Genomic DNA, 20,069 nt, shown 5'->3' with positions numbered 1-20,069 from the left:
GCTACTCGTATTTTGTTTATTATTATTATTATTGATAAATAATTTAAGTGAATTTGTTAAGGTACTGTTTTCATTAGCTGACATGACCTGATTGATCATACAAGAACGAAATTCTTTCCAAGAATTGACTTACGTCCTAATTGAGTAACGTAAATGCGTTATTGCGACTAATAATATGTGCCGACACTTTCTCAAATGCGCTCGATGAGCTAATAATTATTTTTTTATCTATTTTCTTTTACGTTTTCTATTTGCATGACAATAGCGAATCGTTTAAAAGACATACTTTTGCGCAACGACGAGTGATGGGTGTACTCTTGACCAGAGACGATTATCTTCAAGAATGCTACGATGGCGAAAAAGCTGTAATTACGTCTTTATCGGGACAATTATGAAAAAATAACCCTTTTATAACTCAATAACGTTATTGCCGTAATGATCATAAATGACCATTTAAAGTAGATATTTCAAAATATGTTTTAACTGTAGCTTTAATACAGTGAAAAATTCAGCGATAGGTAAAAAAACTATTATAATTCAATAAGCAACATTTAAAAAAATATATCTTATTAAATTTAAGTACCCTCAATATAAATGTAGTTTCAATATGCCCTCTTGAGATTTCAAAATGTGAGAAATTTCAAAATCTGTATTCAATATTCATTCCGTGAAAGATATTTTTTTTCACAAACAGTATTAATTTTCAAAACGTCCAAAAGAATTAATTTTTGCTTCATTCAGAACCTCGCAATTAGTGGAACAAACTAGTGGTTTCAATTAGACTGTATACAACTTAACAAGTATAGCTAGAGAGGTGAGAAATATAAAATAACACGCGACCGGTGCTATCCCCAAGTCTCTTCCTATATTTGTACAACTCTACTCTTTAGTTTACGATCATTCATAATGTTTAAAATAGTTTAAAAACACAATTAAAATTAATAGAATCATAATAGAATATTCTAGCAACAGCTTGCGGTAATCAGTTGTATCCATAGAGAAAGCCTAAATATTTAGCTTATCAAACAATAAACTATGAATAAACTTTTGATTTCTAATCACATTTTCTATTGACGGATGATAATCAAAGGCCAAAATGACATTCCTCTCAAATTTGAAGTATAATTAGTGGAAAAGTTTAAAGTTTGGTAACTTTTTCCACTAATTGAATATTTCTGCCACTAATTTGAATGCATGAATGCATTCAAATTAGAGGAACAGCCTCCGCTGTATGTCAAACGTACAGCCTCACCACAAAAAGTGTCATTTTTACTCCTCATAAAACAATATACTATTATATTCTTTTTTGTATAAAATAAACTTTATGAGTAAGTATTTGACTTGACATCTCTTGTAAGCTGTGTAAACCTCTATAAAGTCTTTATTTGAAGGGTCAGGGGGAAAAGCAGGTGAGTCAATGTCTCTCCAAACTAAGAAAACCGAGATTTAATGTTCAAAACGGAAATTGACAGCAGACCTGGAAATAGTAATAGAGATTTTATTAGAACTAGGTAAGGTATTTTTTATTAAATATCATACCATTCAAGTCAAACTCAAGTATGGTTCTTTACTTTTTTGCTTAACTTGCTTGTTTTTTTTTCCTTATAGTATAAGTTTGACGCATATATCTTCTAACTAGGCTGTTTTTTTTTTATTTAGTGGTTTCTAAAGATGCTTACATTCACTCTGAACTGAATGCACCGAATATTTAAATATAACAAAAAAAATACCTACCTGTTTTTTTTTCCCCTGACCCTTCAATTGTTTTCATTGAAATTAGAAGAAATTGAATACGACTAAAAAATGGAAAATTAAGAAATAGAAAACTTGACTTAAATGTGAATCAGGATGTAAAATATCCTTTGGACTTCCGAGACGACAACCGTTCGTGCCGTAAACTTTGGTAGGGTTAATTTCACAGATAAAGGGCTGGCCTCTATGGAGCTGTCTCAGATACTGGCTTTTGCCAAAGCCCTGAGACTGTATGATGAGTTATAACTCGTTATAACTCAAGAAAGGGGAACGCATAATCCTCTAAAGTAAGGTCGCGGTGATTAACCCCCCTCCTAAAATTCTACATTCTACATCTTCTCTTTAAAAATTTGTTGATTAGTTAGCTTCAGAATTCAAGAAATTTGGAACTATATTTACCCCAAATTATGCATTTATATTATTATCAACCTATAGTATCCCATCTACCATTACCCCAGTCTTGAGAAGATCTCTTAAAATCACAATACCACCCGGACCTCTTAGGCTCAGTATTTTGAATAAGTTGGTTATGTGGCAATTTTAGTTGGCCGTCGGCACGTGTTCTTTTTGTTTAAAACCAAAAAAAAAAAAAAAATTCCCGTACTTTTTCGTCAAAGTGAAGGATTTTTAGGGACCAGAAAAAAAATATTTTTAACGACCACCCATTCATGCATGGTAGTATACTCGTATATCGTGTAATAACATGGTAGTATAATCGACATCATAGGTCTCCATTCTTGACTGTTCTGTTTGACGTTTTAATCGAAACATTTGAATTTGATTTGAAATTTTATGGCTTTATTTGTCTTTACTAAGCTTGTTTTCTTTATTTATTATTTATTTTACCATTGATTTTGTTTAGAGATAGTAAATCTGGAAGGAAATTGTGTCACAACTTCAATTATCAGTGACATCATTGCGATTTGTCGAAAAAAACTGTAAAATGGTTGGTTGTGTAGTGTGCGGTAGATATCGGTAAAAAATCGAGGGAAATAATGGAATAAATTTTCACTTTTTTCAATTTATGAAATTCATTTATAGAATTAACTAATTGTATAGTTTTTCTTGAATTTTCGCTAGTAGGTATGGGGGCACCTTAGACAGACAGCCACTTCCGGTCCAGACACCTAATTCCAGGAACCCAATCAGATAAGAACATGTAAAATACGTTAATAAATAAGAATAAACAGGTTTGAGCCGTGGTGAACCGCTTTTGAACTGCTTTGAACAGCTTTTAGTTTAAAACAACAGACCTGTTCATTTTTTGTTTAGACCTGTTTATTTCTGTTTTAAAGCGGTTCACCGCGGCTCAAACCTGTTTATTCTTATTTATTAACGTATTTTACATGTTCTTATCTGATTGGGTTCCTGGAATTAGGTGTCTGGACCGGAAGTGGCTGTCTGTCTAAGGTGCCCCCATACCTACTTTCGCTTTTATTTAAGACTTGCCAAGAATTATTTAGATACATCAATTTGTTATTTAATATAATTATTATAACTTATCAATTTTTATTAGAAATATATATTTTTCTAACAATTTTAATAACTACTAACATTTATTGACAACGCAAAATAAAACATAAATTATTGAGTCTATGATACATTATATATTGACGTTTTGAATAAAATTAGAACAACATTGATAAATCGGAATTGTAGTCTGCCATTTTAGGTCCTCATCGCCCTTCACCACAAGTTTTTTTGATATATACTCCTTCCTTAATATCGTTGATTAAAGAAACAAGCCACACACCCAATTCTTTCAATCAACACTAATATTTTCATTTAAAAACCCAATCGGACCCTGATTGCCTCTATACCAATTGCTTCAATAATTCAATAAATATTTTCAACATCATGAAGAAAATATTAGCTAATAGTATTGATCAGAGTAAACACATGTCTCGCTATTAATTCTGAATCAAACAACAGGATCTAAGTAGCTGGAATGATAACAACTTGTTAAATAACGATATCCATCATTAAGTTGCTGTCATAAAACGGTCATTATATTTAGATCATAAATATTGTGCCTGTTGAAAGAAAAAGAAATCTTAGAAAAAAATCGCGTATATTATACACACACTTAATATCCTGAAACGGTACGCAGTAGGTGTTGTAAAACAATAAATCATAAAGAAAAAATGAGCCGCTAATTAAAACTGAGATATATTGATAATGGTATTGATAAGTTTGTCCTCGATGTCGAGTGATACGAGATCTGATCTCGAATGTAAATTCTTCGAATAGAGACGACAAAGAGGAAACCTTGGTCGATATAGTTATTGATGAAACGCTGCATTAGGTCGGGACACCTACAAGCTATAGTAATTAATTAGAATGACACGGTGTTTAGGCTGGAGAACAAATCGACCGCGCCGGTAAATATATTTATTATTTTGTAATTGAGAGGTCAAGCTCAAGCGTTCTTTCTTAAGACAGATCAATTGCTAAAGGCTGCGGATATTACCGGGGAAAGTAGCAAAAAATATAAATAAGTGTACCTTGACTGCAAAAGCAAAACAGTATATATTTATGATAGAAGTTAACTTTTGAGGAAAAATAACCTTTTACATTATTTCGATGCAGATTCTTTTCCAGTAATAAGGGTTCGGTCTGTGCCTGCACTTACTCTTCTAGCCCTGTACCCTGTTCTAACTTGTGCAGATCATTGATAGGACGAGGCATAGTTCCTCCAGTTCTAGTCTTGGTTTCCCAAATAAAAAGTGTTGCTTGCGATCCAGAGCCTCGCAGTTACATATTATGTGCTCCGCTATTTTAGGATTTTTATCGCAGAGTCTGCAAGAAAGACTTCCTTGGTACAGGTTGAGCTTGTTCAGATATAACTTGACAGCCATATGTCCAGAAGAAGCCTGCTATAATGCGCACTTTATTCCTGCTAAGCAATAGCAGTTCCTTTGTAGTTTCTGAATCAGGTCCTTGGATATAGGTCCTTGGAGCTAAAATATTATACCTGAAAGCAGGATTGCCACTTACACCAGATGCGCTGACTTATTCACCTTCACTGCCGGTGTGGTCTTCATCCGTATCCCTGGGCAAGGGTTTGCGTTATACCCCGCAATACTAGGTCCCCAGTATTGCAGGAACCCAGTATTATGTATCTGACACTCTTAGCAGATTGGACGGAAAAATACTTAAAACCCTAATAGAAGACAAATTTAGCCCCACTGAGATTGAAGGACAAGCCGGGTTCAGGGCAGGCCGCTCATATTGATAACATCCATTGTACCGCGTTGATAATATCTTTCCAATAACTCAGATCGTTGAGAAAAACCAATACCAGTACCAATTAAGAAACTATGGGTAGTTCTCGAAAAAAGCCCAATAAATATAATACTAATAAAAGCGGTACAACAACTTTACTGCAATTGTTCCGCAAGAATTAAGACATCCCTGAATTATTCCCAATAACAAAAGGTCTAAAACAGAGGTGTTGCCTGTCTCCAACTTTATTTACAATCTACCTATCAGAAACTCTTAAGCACTGGCGCAAGAAGTGTTCTCAAATGGGAATACCTATTAATGGCAACTTTTCTCTGTATACTGTTTATTTCGCCGATGACCAGATATTAATGGCCCAAGACAAAGAAGACCTAGAATATATGACTAGAAAAACTGGGGACTGGAGCTAAACAAGAAGAAGACAAAATACATGTGTGTTGGCGGCGAGTTGGAAGACCTTGTATTAAGTAACAATATAAAAATTGAAGCCTGCCTGAAATCGAGGAACGATTGGTAAAGGCATAATGGTGATAGGAGCGCTAAACTCGGTGCTTTGGTCTAGGAATATCTCGGATCACTAAAAAAACTGATCTATAACGCGATTCTGAAAAGCGTAATGTTATATAGCTCTGAGGTATGGCAGTTAAACGAAAGACATTAAAAGAAGTTGTTGTCGACCGAAATGGACTTCTGGCGAAGATCAGCCCAAATATCCCGTTTAGACAGAATTAGGAAAGAGAGAATACATGAAAAAATGAAGGTATATAGGGTAATATTGTAAAAGAAATACAAGAAAAACAAATGCAGTAGTACGGCCATGTACAACGAATGGCAGACGAGAGAATACCAAAGCAAGTGTTGCAGAGGACACCTATACGCAGACAGACGTAAACGAGGCCGACCTAAACTTTCCTGGAATCAAGGAAAAAATTAATAAAACCAAACGTAACCTGTATTAAGATAAAATTCAAAAATTAAAAACTTAAAAACAATTTTTTTACATTGGAATTACTCGGGACGTACACAAATAAATGTATTCATATTTAAAAAATTATAAAAAAATATCCGAGCAAAATTTGTGATTGATAAACTGATAAAATCTAAAACCAAACACTTGCAAATTTAAATTAATAATTAATTAATGCTAACATTAATAAACAGGCATTATGTTACAAATAAAAGTTGCTTAGAAAAACTAATTAATTATCGTGGTTGACATGTAAAACGTTAAAAGAACGACAACATTGTGATATTTCCGCATTACTGAACTATATACATTACGGAGATGTTAGTTTAATTAATATTTAATAATCACAAGAAATTATACATATACTTATTCTTTATACATACTTATGTATTTATGCAAAATTACTCATTTTAACGCGTTTACGCATTTCCGCATAAAGGTACATTCAGGCTAAGAGCGTCGAGCGTCGCGTCGCGTTTGCGTCGCGTCGGCCTCATTGAACTCGAACCCCGACGCTCAACGCGCGCTAACGCAACGCCAAACGCGACGCTGTCTGCCCGAACGGTCTAATTTAAGTTAAGCGAATTGATTCCATTTCGACAAGCGGACGCGACGCAAACCCGACGCGACGCTCGACGCTCTCAGCCTGAATGTACCTTAATACGTTAGGTATATTTATTTAAGAGCGTTTGACGGTTTCAACCTACTTTTCTATACCTTGAACTTCACACTGTTGTAAATATCCTACCTTTAATTCAGTATACGGTAATAATGTATTTTTTTGAATTCTTCTTCTTATTTTTATATCAATTGTTCACATTGACAAGCCTAGTTATGCGTTAATGTTTTACAAAAAAAAGTTTAACCATTTGCTAATTTAATGTACTGTACATAACACGAAATGAAAATCGCTGTCAATTTATATGTAGTATATGTACAATTATATAATGTACAATTATATAATGACACATCGATCATCATTTCCAAGCCAACTTAGGTGCCATTTTTGACGCTTCGGGAGTAAAAATTCAAGGCCGCGACACACGAGCTAGCATCACGACACGCATGACACGAGCTAGTGGTAACGATCGAAATAGTGGTAAGTCAACAAGGAAGTTGAGATGGGTCTTTAGAGCGTCGTCGGCGCGTCGTAACTCGGGCCCTAATGTGAGCTAGGGGGTTGAAACTCGGAATGTAAATGGGGCTCTTAGAGCTCCTCATGATATTTTGACGACGTTTCGTGCACTATGAAACCCCATCATCAAGGGCGAAAAAATCGTCCGATATAAATGAAATTTGGTATTTCGATTGACTGGACCAAGGCCAACTTAACCATGTCACTGTGGTAGTTAGTTCTGACTGACTCTGAAGAAACATCAAAAGTTGATGTATTCCGATAGCTTTATTGCTGACTGTATTTAGTTTGTTAATTTGCGCTTGTAGTTCTTCAGGACTATTCACAATTAAGACTATGTCATCAGCATATCTTAGATGGTTAAGATATTTTCCATCTATTATCAATCCTTTGTTGGTTCAATCTAGCTGACGGAAGATTTCTTCTAGTGTTTCTGTAAACATGCAGCTTTGGGGATAGCGCGTCTCCCTGTCGTACTTTGCCAGTTGGGAATTCTGAGGTTGTTTTATATATAATGTTTTATTTTATACAGCTGTAGATGTTTGTGGCCTTAAATTGTTAATAATTCGTGATTGAGGTTCTCAAAATTATATCAAAATTTTAAAACCTTAATTACTTAAAAATGTGTTTGATAAATTAATATAATACATCCTTATATAAAATAAAATTTTAATGCTATATCACACTCCTAAACTGCAGAAATATATATGTCATAATTTGAACATATGATAAATTATCTTTAATAGCTAACTATTAAGAAAATGTAAAATTACTACTGTAACTATAATTAATTGTTTAAAAAATATTATAACTCAATTTCTCCTATTAATATTATTTATTATCTATATATTTGATATAACCTTTAATATTGTATTAAAAGCATATCTATGATCTTGTATAATTTTATAAAAATATATATCAATAATTTAAGTGACTCTATTTAATTATACATTTTTTTAGAAATCATTAGGTTAATTTAACGATAAACAAAAAATAAAATTGTCAGAACTGCCTTCTTTAATGTTTTATAAGATTTTACTTTGCCAAATGAGTTACTAATGCCAGGGTTAATTCCATACCATCAGGCTAAGACTATCATATTACATAGAAAAAATATAATTTATGAATAATAAGGTTAAAAATAATTTTATATCTCTTGATCTATTGCTCGTCTCAAATCATATCTGTTTCTATCATAAAACAATAGAATATGGACAAAACATATTTTATTTTTCTACTATGTATATAGGTACTTCATGGAAACATGTACAGTGCGTCTGTCCGTTCTGTAGCTACAGGGTATCCGTGAGAGGGGAAACGATATTCTCTCGATGTTTTTCGTAAAAAATTAGAGGACGCGTCCCATCAATAAAAATTCGACAAATTTGCAAGTAGTCAATAAAGTGAGTGGGCGGAGCGATTTGCGGTGACGTACTCGTCAAGTCGACGTATAAAATATATTGCTGTTTATTTAAATGTTTTTGTCCGCATTCCTTTCATAGACACAGATCCAGCAGACGCACTTTAATGAAATTCTTACAAAAATACGTGGTATATACCAAGTAAAATTAGAGAAATAGTAGTGATATTTCTAAAATTTTATTTCATATAAAACTATACCAGGTGCGTCCCAAAAGTGGCTCATCCCTATAACTGTTTTATTTTTTCAGATAGAAAAACGAGACTTGGTATTGTAGTATATGGCCTAAATTAGAATTGATTGACGCATTCAATAGCTTTTGGTCCCTTCCTGTTTCACCGGAAATGACTACAACTTTGGATTTTTAAATGGTACCTTCAATATTTTTCTACTTTATTCGATAGAAAATGACATTCTGAATATAATGATATGTGAACTTTTGACATTTGATATGTCAAAAAACACCCTGTATAAAATGACATGATAAATTTTGATTTTGTACATAAATTTATTTAAAAATGCTCGTGTTTGGCTATTGATTCATAAAGAAATATTTGTTTTTAAGTTTTAAAACTAATATTATCTGTTTATAATCTAGGCCACCTAAGTCAAGTTTTAATACATTTTGATACTCGAATTGAAGTATTAGGTAGGTACTATGTTTTCTCTCAATTCTCGCAAGTATCTTAATTTCGTTATCGATTAAATCTGTAACACGATAAGATCGATAAAAACTAAATAGTACTGACATTTAAAACGGCAATCTATCTGATGATACAATCGCCATTTTTTATCCTCTATTGTAACGCACGTTCAAGTACATCTATTTAGCGATTCACCGAATTTCATTCAAACACAGCCGAAAAAAAATGAAGACACGGCCTTCAGCTGTTCCAATTGAATTTTCAGACTGTCGATGTCTCCCTTCTTGATTTTTTTGCGATGGTTTTTAACTTGTTCTTTTCTCGTGTAAAGGTTATTATTACACATTGTTGTATTATCACCAGTCGGCAAGAAAAAGAATAAAAATGTATCGAGTAATATGTCATTGTAATGTGTAACAATTCCGGCAATACAGGGTGTCCCAGGCTGAGGGTGAATTCCAAGTTTCTAGAGAACTACAATATCTAGATCGGAGATTTTTTGCACATCTTTGTTTCACAACGATATCTATGAGTTCAAAATATTTTCAATATAGCGGCACTTCCGGAAATACCGAAAATTGAGAGCAACTTCCTTGCTTTAAATTGGCACCCCTATTTTTTATTACATACTTAAATTATCCGTAAAATTTTATATATCAAACACTCTATCAAACACTCTATACCTAACATTAATGTCGGGAACCGAGAACCCATTAGCCAACGCGCCACGCTACACTACGCCATGCCTCCCCACGTCATGAAGATCTCTGCGTATGTTTTTCCATTTAATTACATGTATTGCGTGCACACTAGGCAACAGGCCACCCCAAATCACGGCACCCCACGCTATCACACGTGTGTCGTCTGTCCCAGATCTCATATGTACACTCTTTCCCCACGTCACAAATACGTATGATAGCGTGGCGTCGCGTGGCGTGTGGCCAAATGGGGTCCCAGCTTAAACGTTTTTGAGAAAAAAAATGTTTAACATTTTTGGACGTAAAAAACGGTTAATGTTAGATATAGAGTGTTTGATATTGAACACGACTCTATCGGATGCGTCTCGAAAGTGGCTCACCCCTATAACATTTTTTTAATTTTTCAGATATAAAAAACGATATTGGTATGTTCGTATATGACATAAATTAGGATTGATTGACATATTCAATTATTTTTTATCACTTCCTGTTTCACCGGAAATGTTTACAACTTTTAATTTTTAAATCGCACCTTCGGAATATTTCTACTTACTTTATTCCATAGAAAATTACACTCTGAGTAGAATGACATGTCATATGTCAACTTTTGACATTTTCGCTTATAAAAAAAATCGTATTTTAAATTTCAATCTAGAGTGTGGTTGTAGGCTGTGTTAAAAACATTAATTTTTAATGAAGGAACATTGGAAAAATACATTTGATCGTCTAATGTTTTTCGTGTCTTGTCCTGGCCAGTTAAAAGATGTCTCAATCGTATTTTTAATCATATCTCAATTTTTTCAAATGGAACAATTTAAAAATCAAAAGTTGTCATCATTTCCGGCGAAACAGGAAGTGACCGAAAACAATAATTAAATACGTCAAACAATCCTAATTTCTGTCATACCACATACCAAATCTCTTTTTTTATCTAAAAAAATAACATATTAGTGGTGGACCACTTTTGAGACGCACCCGGTATACCAGTCAACTTAAAATCAAAATATTAAGGCCATAAACAGAGAAAACGAAAAAACAAACAAACCAAAAGGTTAAAAAAAATGCAATCAAAACCTGCTTATCCAAACCAATCCAAACATTAACCTAAGGTCCACCGACCTCCAAATCGTTACTCTTTTGAGTCTGTCAACAGTCTCCACTGTAGCTATGCCCATGATTATCTTATGAGAATGTTAAGAAATAACTTTCGTTTCAGTTTTGGATATTGTTCAGTTGGATCGTGAAGTGCCACAGTATTTGTTCAAACGAGTACGGACCTCATCCTGTCTGTAGGTACGTCCCTGCTCCTCCTGGTAAAACGCCCCCTTGTGCCAGACCGGGTCTAACATACTGCGAACATCCCGATCACTATCCCAGGTATGTAAAATGTTTCAAGAAATTAAATGATTATAAAATAAGTACCTACACCATACGATCGAATAAAACGGTGTCAAAGAGGTCAAACCCTAATTGTCATTACTTGGCTCGTACTCGTCTTTTTATTTTTTAATGGCGCTGATGAAGGTTGTGATTTATTTTCATTTGATTAAAAAAGATTTTTAAATGGGTAAGTGTTAAATCAGTGTAAATATTTTTAGGAGTAGAATATTTTGACCCTAGAAACACGTATGTGCCGTATTTTTGTCGAAAAAAATGTATTTAGTTTTAAGTTAAAAACATAATTTCTCGATAATATGGCAACATAGGTATATAGTAGACAAAGATATTTAATTGGTAGTAGATTAAATTTACAAGAAAGAAAACCCAAAAAATATCCAGTGGTTCTCATTTTTTTTAATTATCAATGTAAAAAATTTCGGGTATGTTATTACATATTTGAAAAACGGTAAAGAGCAAATATGTTTCTTTTATCGATATCTACCAGCCCTGAAAATATTTGCACTTATTTAAGACTCGCCTTGTATATTTGTGTCTGGAAACGTTCTATTCTTTTTTAACCTTTCTATAATTAGTGTTAATTTTTGACTAATTTTATGTTAATTTTTAGTAAATGAGGTATAGAAATTGACCTCGCCAAAACTATCATCGATTTTCATTCCCTAGCCGTATTTGACGCCGTTTTTTTTTTCGATCATTCGGTATTTTTAAGTAGTAATAGTAAAGTCTGTCCAACGAGGGGATACCTGACAATGACAGTTGTATGTATTTGCATTTATTGTATGTAATTTTAATTATTTAGTTGTCAACCTGTAGAAATCTTCCCTGATCTCGCTGGATACAATTTTAAATGATCTGGTCGAAAAAAAAGTAAATAGTAAATAACTAACTATAGCAGTACATTAGTAGCTTATGAAAATAAATTGTTCGACTTTTTTTCTCGCGCGAGGCTTTGCTTTATACAGGGTGATCCGAATTGTAATCGGGAAACTTTGACAACATATTCTTCAGATAAAAATATAAAAGTAGAAGTTTTATTTCGTTTTTTTTTCTAAATCATGTCTGAACTAACGTTCATATTTGGATGAAAATTGTATGCGTGTTTTTAACGTGAGAAATCCGATTTCGATATCAGTATGACACTACTTTTAGCGGACGCTACCTGCATGTCTTTATTTTGACTGCCATAATCTCTACTGAGTGAAAAAACATCCGTTTCCTCTATTTTTTACGTAAAAAAGATATTTTAGTAAAAATCGCTACGAGCAATCTTTCTCAAGATATTTGATATCGAAATTATCACTTACTTACTTACTGCCATTACTCGCTGACGAGTATTTGACACGCAGCAGAAGATGGTTACGCAAGGCATTTTCTTTCATGAGCTTTGCTGTGACTGAAAAGTCCGATACGTGATGTTATCACGCTTCCGCACACCGGACATTCAAAAATCTCATTAGTTTGTTTGTCAATATTTCTCTTCTTGAAATTCATAATAATAATAATACAATGGCATATCTCACAAACATTTAAATAATCTATTATAAAAAATTAATAATTACCTATACTCATAGTTAACAAATGTAGATGAACACCTAATATGAAAATAATCTCTATATTTTTATCAGAAAACCTTTTTCTTTACTCCTTTACTAACTAAAAATGTTGCTAAAATGGTTTGAGGGAGTCATGTTGCAAAGTTCAGTTTTATTTACTATTAGGTATAATCTAATTATACCATTCCACCAGCTGATATACCATTTGATACAGAAATGGCAGTTCAATCACAAGAACTTGATCATAGACGAGGCCAAAGACGAATTCTCCGCATTCTATTATCCGCCCCCGAGCACAGTGTACGGCCCACCGACGTTGCCAGACCTCGGAGCTGACGGCGGCTACCATTACCCCGAACCGGTCTATATACCGAAGCCCACGCAAGTGTTTCCTGAACAAGGTAATAAAGTTGTTTGTTTTATTGTTAATTATTATAAGATATCCCATCGAAAATATAGAATGTAAAAAATGCCAAGTCTTGCAACGCAATTCTTCCATTAAAAAAAGTTGCGATGAGATCTCATGAAAGAACAAGTCAGTTTGTTTTATTTACTTTCAATGGAAGTACCTATGAAACAATTTTGTTATAAATTGTCATAGTATCAATATAATGGGGTATGTTCTAAAAAGCTCGGGACACAAATTTTTCTGGCCCTCTAGCGGTCTTCATGACGTAATCAAAATGGCCGCCAAAATTTTTAGACACGCTTCTATATTTCTCGCTATAAGTCAGTTTTACTTTTCGATATTAACAAATATTGTTAGTGATTATAAAAGAGGAGGAAACGCGCTTTTTAATTGTATATTTCACAAAATTATTTACGTTTATAATAACAAAAATATTTGTTACTTAAAAAAAATGTTTTTTCATTTCATTTTTTCCTCAGATTTTTCTAAATAACTTGAAATTCGCTATATATAGCTAATGATGTGTTCTATACTTTTTTCTTCGCAAAAAAATTACCTGTACAACGGTATACTAAGAACTGGCAAAGGTTAGTCTTGGGTCGAGATTTCCATATGTAAGGAGAGTACAATGCGTTTATAATGTACTGAACAAAGAGAGAACACACGTTGCCAAATGTAAGAAATAAACCGAGAGACTGTGCACAGACGTGAAAGGGGATATAGCAGATTTGTCGCAGTCCACCGGTCGACCCAAACAGTACCTCTGTCAGTTCCAGTACTTAAAGTTCTAGGGTAAGGTGTACATCATGCGTTCAGCTTCACGATTCAATTACGTCTCACGATACTTTATTTGTTTATTTATTAAGGAATCGTTGTAATTTTCCCTATAGCTTGAAAATTTTTAAGTGCAAGTTAGAAACACTTGCATTTTTGTTAAAAATAAGTGGAATTGAGTCGGTGTTCGATAGTGGTCGCGCTATTAGAACTCTGAATTCAAAATGAATATACATCTCAAAATCTATTAAAAATAATTGATTGTAGTTTTTAAAAAAAAACTTTCTTAACATTTCTGCTATATTTTCTTCGCAGACAGTATGTGAAAAAATCTTTATAAATAAAAAAGTTACACGATTGCTGAAAATTGCTATGCACTAAAAGTAAATGGATGGGTTGTTTAAAATTTTTGAATGGAAAACAACAACCTTATCGATTTTTTCTTTATTGTAAAAAATCCGATCTTCAAAATAAAAAAAAGTTTCAATATCTAAAGTGGTTCTTAAGTTATGGAGTGTTAGGTGTTAAAATGTTGAGTTTTTAAATTATCGCGATTACTGACGTTTTATCATTATAAAAAAAATGGACACCTTAACGATATCCTTATAATTCCATTTCAGATGCTCAGAAACATATCTAATGATTTTATCTAGTTATCTTTTCGAAAAAAGAGTCGTTTAAAAATAAGAGCTTTGCGATTGTGACTTTACCTGATAGGGAAAGGCGTACCGGCAACGCCGCAACAGCACATCGTCGCATTTCTCTCACTCCGACTTAATAAGATCCCTATGCGATTTACTTCCACACATGTAAGTACCGACCCAAAAGTAACAGTTGCCAGCACGGTATATATCTTCTATTTTATCATAAACAATTGCTAAAAATCTGCCAAAACAATGTAGCCTTGCACAGCTATAAGTTGTTAGGGCAGCAATGTAATTTATAGATTTCGAAAAGTAATACAGCGGTTTTGTACCTGCTAAAAAGCAATGTTCTAGCCTGCTAATTTTTGATAAAAAAGTAAATAAAGTACAGCTTTTTTCGGAAGACGAAACTTTGATTTCCGTTTTAAAATCGCACACAGGAAGCACACTCAAGATATAACTGTAAAGTAGCTTTCAAACATTAGTTACAGAAGTCATATCCAGAGTAGAGGATTTGATATATAACCTTCACATTTTGGGATGATTAAACGTTCGTTTGAATTTTCCCGGCATAACAAACACAGGTCCCATACAAACGGAGCCACCACTGGGTCAGCTGCAGCATCAACTAATTCATGTTTTCTCTTCATTGACATGATAGTAATTTCTATTACATTTACAAAAGCAATAATTTCTTTACACGTTGAACTTCCTCACACCACGTCTGCCTAAAAAAAGAAATACAGATTTAGTGTTACTGAATGAAATCCTATGTATTATTACATTTTTCAAGTTGCCTCCAAAATCGACATTTTTAGGGAGCTGCGATGTTTAAAATATGTTCTAAAAAATATATTTTTTTTACAAATACATTCAAAATTACAGCAATTACATTTGATAGTTAAATAGTCATTAGGTCGCTGTATTACTTTTCAGGATCTATATAAATTGCGTTTTTACCATAACGACTAAATGTGTAACGCTACAATATTTTGGGAAATTGTCAAAAACCGTTTGTGACAAAATAGAAGTCATATATACCGCTAAAAAGGCAATTCTTTGACTAACAATTCAGAGTTATTTTCGCGATTATAACTAGTGTACCTTATACTATTTTTAGTGTAAAAATTTCACCCTCTCGAATGGCCGCCCCCGCTTTAAGCCCCGGGATCGCGCTAGCAGACATGACTATTTCATAATGGCTACACAAAAGGCGTCAAAAAACACAAGAAAAATTAGCTATGTAACGATGATAAGGTTTTTCATGTAGCCAGCTCTTAGACTATTATGTCTCTTCCGCGCTCCGGACAATCAAAAATCTCATTGCTCTGTGTTGCGTATGCAAGCTTTATTTATTATCACATTCGAAATATCTTTGATGGATGTTTATTTCAGGTGGATATTATATTCCCCCAAATGTTTATCAACAACAAGCACCACAACAGAACTATACGAACGGATTGAACGGCTACGAACCCAAATACAACAAGGATGGAACTTTCCTGACTTACAAGTACTCCAGCTTTCCCCAACCAGACAAAGCTACTTCCTATAATACGGGTTACCCATCGCCGGGATTTTTAACACCAGGATTGTATGGTCATGTCAACGGAATATGGAAAAGGTAACAAAATAACTTATCCTGTATATCCCATCAAAAATATAGAATATATAAAAGTCTCGCCTGTGGTCTCGCAACGCAATTCCTTCACTGCAAAAGGTTGTGAGATCTCACGTTAATATCGTTTATTATTTATTTAGTTTTTATGGTAGCACCTATTCAACAGTTTCTTTATAAATTACTAGTTGAAGCCTGGCGCATCCACCACGACATGCGACATCAAGAAAAAAAATATTTTTTATTTTTTTTTAAATTAAATGAAAAACAACAAATCCGGCGACGACAGTTTTTAGAAGAGCCAATTAGCTGTCTTTTAGTAAAAAAGCAACTTTCTAGAGCATGTCGTCACTTCAACAGAGACGATACAGATAAACATTAGCATTTTATATATGGAGATTAGTATCAATATTAGACATCTTTATTTCTGCAATACAGAAATGAAGATGTCTAATAATGATGCTAACAATTTATAACAAAATTATTGAATAGATGCTTCCATCGAAACAAAATAAAATAGCCTGACTTGGTTTTACATGAGATCTCACAACTTTTTGCTGTGGAAAAATTGCGTTGGGAGACTTTCGTAGGTCATCGTCCTATTTTTTTTCGAGTAATATCTTCCAAAATTATATTAAAGAAGTTTGACTAGCGAAAATTTATAAACTTTGAATTATTATTGTTATACATTGATATACAAAAAATAAAATCAGACAATATAAAATTGATTAATTCTAGTTTCCTAACTTATTGCCAACTAGAAAGCCAGTTAACGGTAGCGGCTAGACTCCTAATTTTTAATGCATAAGGATATTTCGAGATTTTTCATCTTTTTCTTCCGTTATAAGCTTAAAGCTACCTAAAATTCAAAATTTGGAGTTTATGAAGCTTCTAGAAGTACCTTAGAATTTTGATGATCGCTCACCGTCAAAATTAAAGAAATTTGACAAGCGATAATTCATAAACTATGAGGTATAATCACTAGATATGTATATTGACAATATAATCAGCTATAGTATGTCCCCTTGATTAGTAAAAATTAATATTCTTGTTTTATCCACAACGAAGTTACAGGGGGGGTTCAAAAAAAGAATGGTACGGCCATAGAGGAGCAAAATAATTTGTTCCATTTTTCAATTTAACAAGAAAAAAAATATATACTTAATATTAAAAGCCAAAAAAAAATGAACTAATTTTTCCTTGATATTTTCATGAATATGTCAAATTTATACTGAAAATAAATACTAGATTAGTTAGTTAAATAAGTGCAAATATTTTCAGGGCTCGATAAAACAAACATATTCTCTCTTTACAGTTTTTGAAATACGTAAATCCAAAATAACTGGATCTTTTCTAGGTTTTTTTTGTAAATTTAATCTACTACCTATGTTGCCGTATTATCAAGAAATCGTGTTTTTTAACTAAAAACTAACATAATTTCCAAAAAATTTTTGGCGAACAAAACCTCATAATCGTGTTTCTGGGGTCGAAATATACTACCCCTAAAAATATTTCCACTTATTTAAGACTCACCCTGTATAAATAGTGAAACACCTTGGTATATCTATCAATTTTAAAAATCAAAAATATAAAAAATATTTTAAGGAATTAAGTTAAGCTAATATTTAATTAGAATATCAAAATAAATTTATAATAAATATATTTATTAAAATGTTATAGTAAATTGTTGGGTCATTGATCTGTAGAAGGAAACTATATTTCTTTTAATCATAAAAACGTGACGCTAAAGACAATCGTGACTTTCCCTAATGGCATTAGTAATATTTTATACATCCACCTAAGGATAATTGGGTTTCAAAAACTCAATATTACATAAGTTCATTATATCCAACCTGCAACAAATCGCAACGAAATATACAGGTCATCTCGAATAGCGCAATCAAAACTTACCAGCATATTTTGTGACTTAATAACACTGGGCAACAGACAAAATTTATCCTAAATAAAATCAACAAATCCTTACTATTTTGGGTATTATGGGTTATAGTGGGGATATTTATGCTAAAACCGAAAATAAAGTTATTTTTTAAATATTACTTCAAGCTTCAGAGATATTAAGAGCTTTAGAGATACGTTCAAGTGTCCCTCTATATTAATACCACAAAGCGTTGAACAAGTTAAGATTATTTTTGTTAGTATTTGTATATTTTTACTTTTATACCGTGTGATCAAATAAAAGCGGTATCCAGTTGACTTGGAAATGACGATCGATGACATTCCTCATATACTTTTACATACAAAAGTTGCAGCAGGTTTCTTATTTTAAATGGAACACCCGGTATATTATTACATATTTGGAAACTACTTTGATATCTAATAATTCACATCCACTACTTTGTATGTCACCCCCGCGTGGAGTTTGAATTAGGAGCTTCCAAAATAGTCGCATCTTATTTCCCCTTCGAAAATAACGTTGACGTGTTTCACCGTTTTGTCCATTTCACACCAGAAATGCCTTTAAATTGCCTTGTTTCGTTTGAACTGGGACACCCTGTACACAGAGTTGAATTACAAATAATACCAAAAGAGTTGAAAATACCAAAGATTTCAGCGATTTTATAACAAACGGATGTCAATATTTTTTTTGATCACCCTGTTTGATATCCAATCGGTTGGTTTAGCCAGATCGAATATATCGACTTTCCTTAAGTTCTAAACCAAATTTTAGATTTCACTATTTTGAATTTTTGATTTAACGAATGCTTATTCAAGATAATGCTTTTGTCAATTTTACACATGTTTTATTTTTTATCTCGAAAACTATTAGAGATAGGTGTAGGTTAGTATAATAGAAAAATTATGAGATATAAAAGTAGTTTTAAAAACTGTAAAAAATACCGGGTGTTCTATTTAAAGTAACCAAGATGCTACCACCTTTAGTATTAGGCGGAAAATAATTTAGACAGATGGAGTAGGTGCCTTTAGACAAAAATACAAATTTTAAAAAATCACCCTGTACTGTGGCCGTGGATCACCCTGTATAGTTGATATATTACCCCACAGGAACGCATCACCGGGATAAAAAAAGAATCCTATATGTTAATCCAAGTCATGATCAACCTGCTTTCAAGTTGAAGTAAATTATTTTCAACCTTCTAAAAAAACACAAAAAAAGCTTAAATATAATAATACTCAAGATCTAAAATAAATTTTTATATACCGGGTGCGTCTTAACTTTTCTTTATTTTTTCAGATAAAAAAACGAAATTTGGTATGTTAGTATATGACATAAATTAGGATTGATTGGTGTATTCAATTGTTTTTGGTCACTTCCTGTTTCACCGGAAATTACTACAATTTCTGATTTTTAAATGGCACCCGCCGTATTTTTTTACTTTATCGATAGAATATGACATTCTAAATAGAATGACATATCATATGTCAACTTTTGACATTCTCGTTTAATAAAAAATTGTATTTTAAAATTCAATCTAGAGTGCCATGGCTATGTTAAAAACACCAATCCTTCATCAAGGAGTCTTGGAAAAATAGATTTGATCGTGTAATGTTTTTAGTGTCTTGTCCTGGACAGTTAGAAAATGCTCAAATCGTATTTTTAATCATATATCGATTTTTTCAAATGGAACGAGGGTGGCTCATTAGCATATTTGGAAAAAGCATTTTTTTACGAATAATTTGATACTACACAGTATTTCGAGTCAAATTTTTGTTACGAACAGCAAGTTATAATTTCAAATAAACCATATGCGAACCATATGTCAAAAGTTGACATATGATATGTCATTCTATTCATAGTGACATTTTCTATCGAATAAAGTAAAAAAATACC

General features: G+C 32.8%; 1 protein-coding gene across 1 annotated transcript in view; it reads left to right on the top strand.

Annotated features, from left to right (window-relative positions):
- LOC115891583 (protein spaetzle 5-like) overlaps window positions 1-20,069 on the top strand; it is a 61,958-nt gene that overhangs the window by 32,350 nt on the left and 9,539 nt on the right. Inside the window, exons 2-4 of the mRNA XM_030912078.1 lie at window positions 11,076-11,240; window positions 13,007-13,214; window positions 16,036-16,264. Coding sequence (XP_030767938.1) covers window positions 11,076-11,240; window positions 13,007-13,214; window positions 16,036-16,264 — 602 coding nt within the window. The remainder of the gene's footprint in view (window positions 1-11,075; window positions 11,241-13,006; window positions 13,215-16,035; window positions 16,265-20,069) is intronic.

The sequence above is a fragment of the Sitophilus oryzae genome, unplaced genomic scaffold (assembly GCF_002938485.1).
Source record: "Sitophilus oryzae breed Bouriz unplaced genomic scaffold, Soryzae_2.0 scaffold_1188_pilon_pilon, whole genome shotgun sequence".
Classification (NCBI taxonomy): Eukaryota; Metazoa; Arthropoda; class Insecta; order Coleoptera; family Curculionidae; genus Sitophilus; species Sitophilus oryzae.
This window is presented reverse-complemented; position numbering and strand designations above follow the sequence as displayed.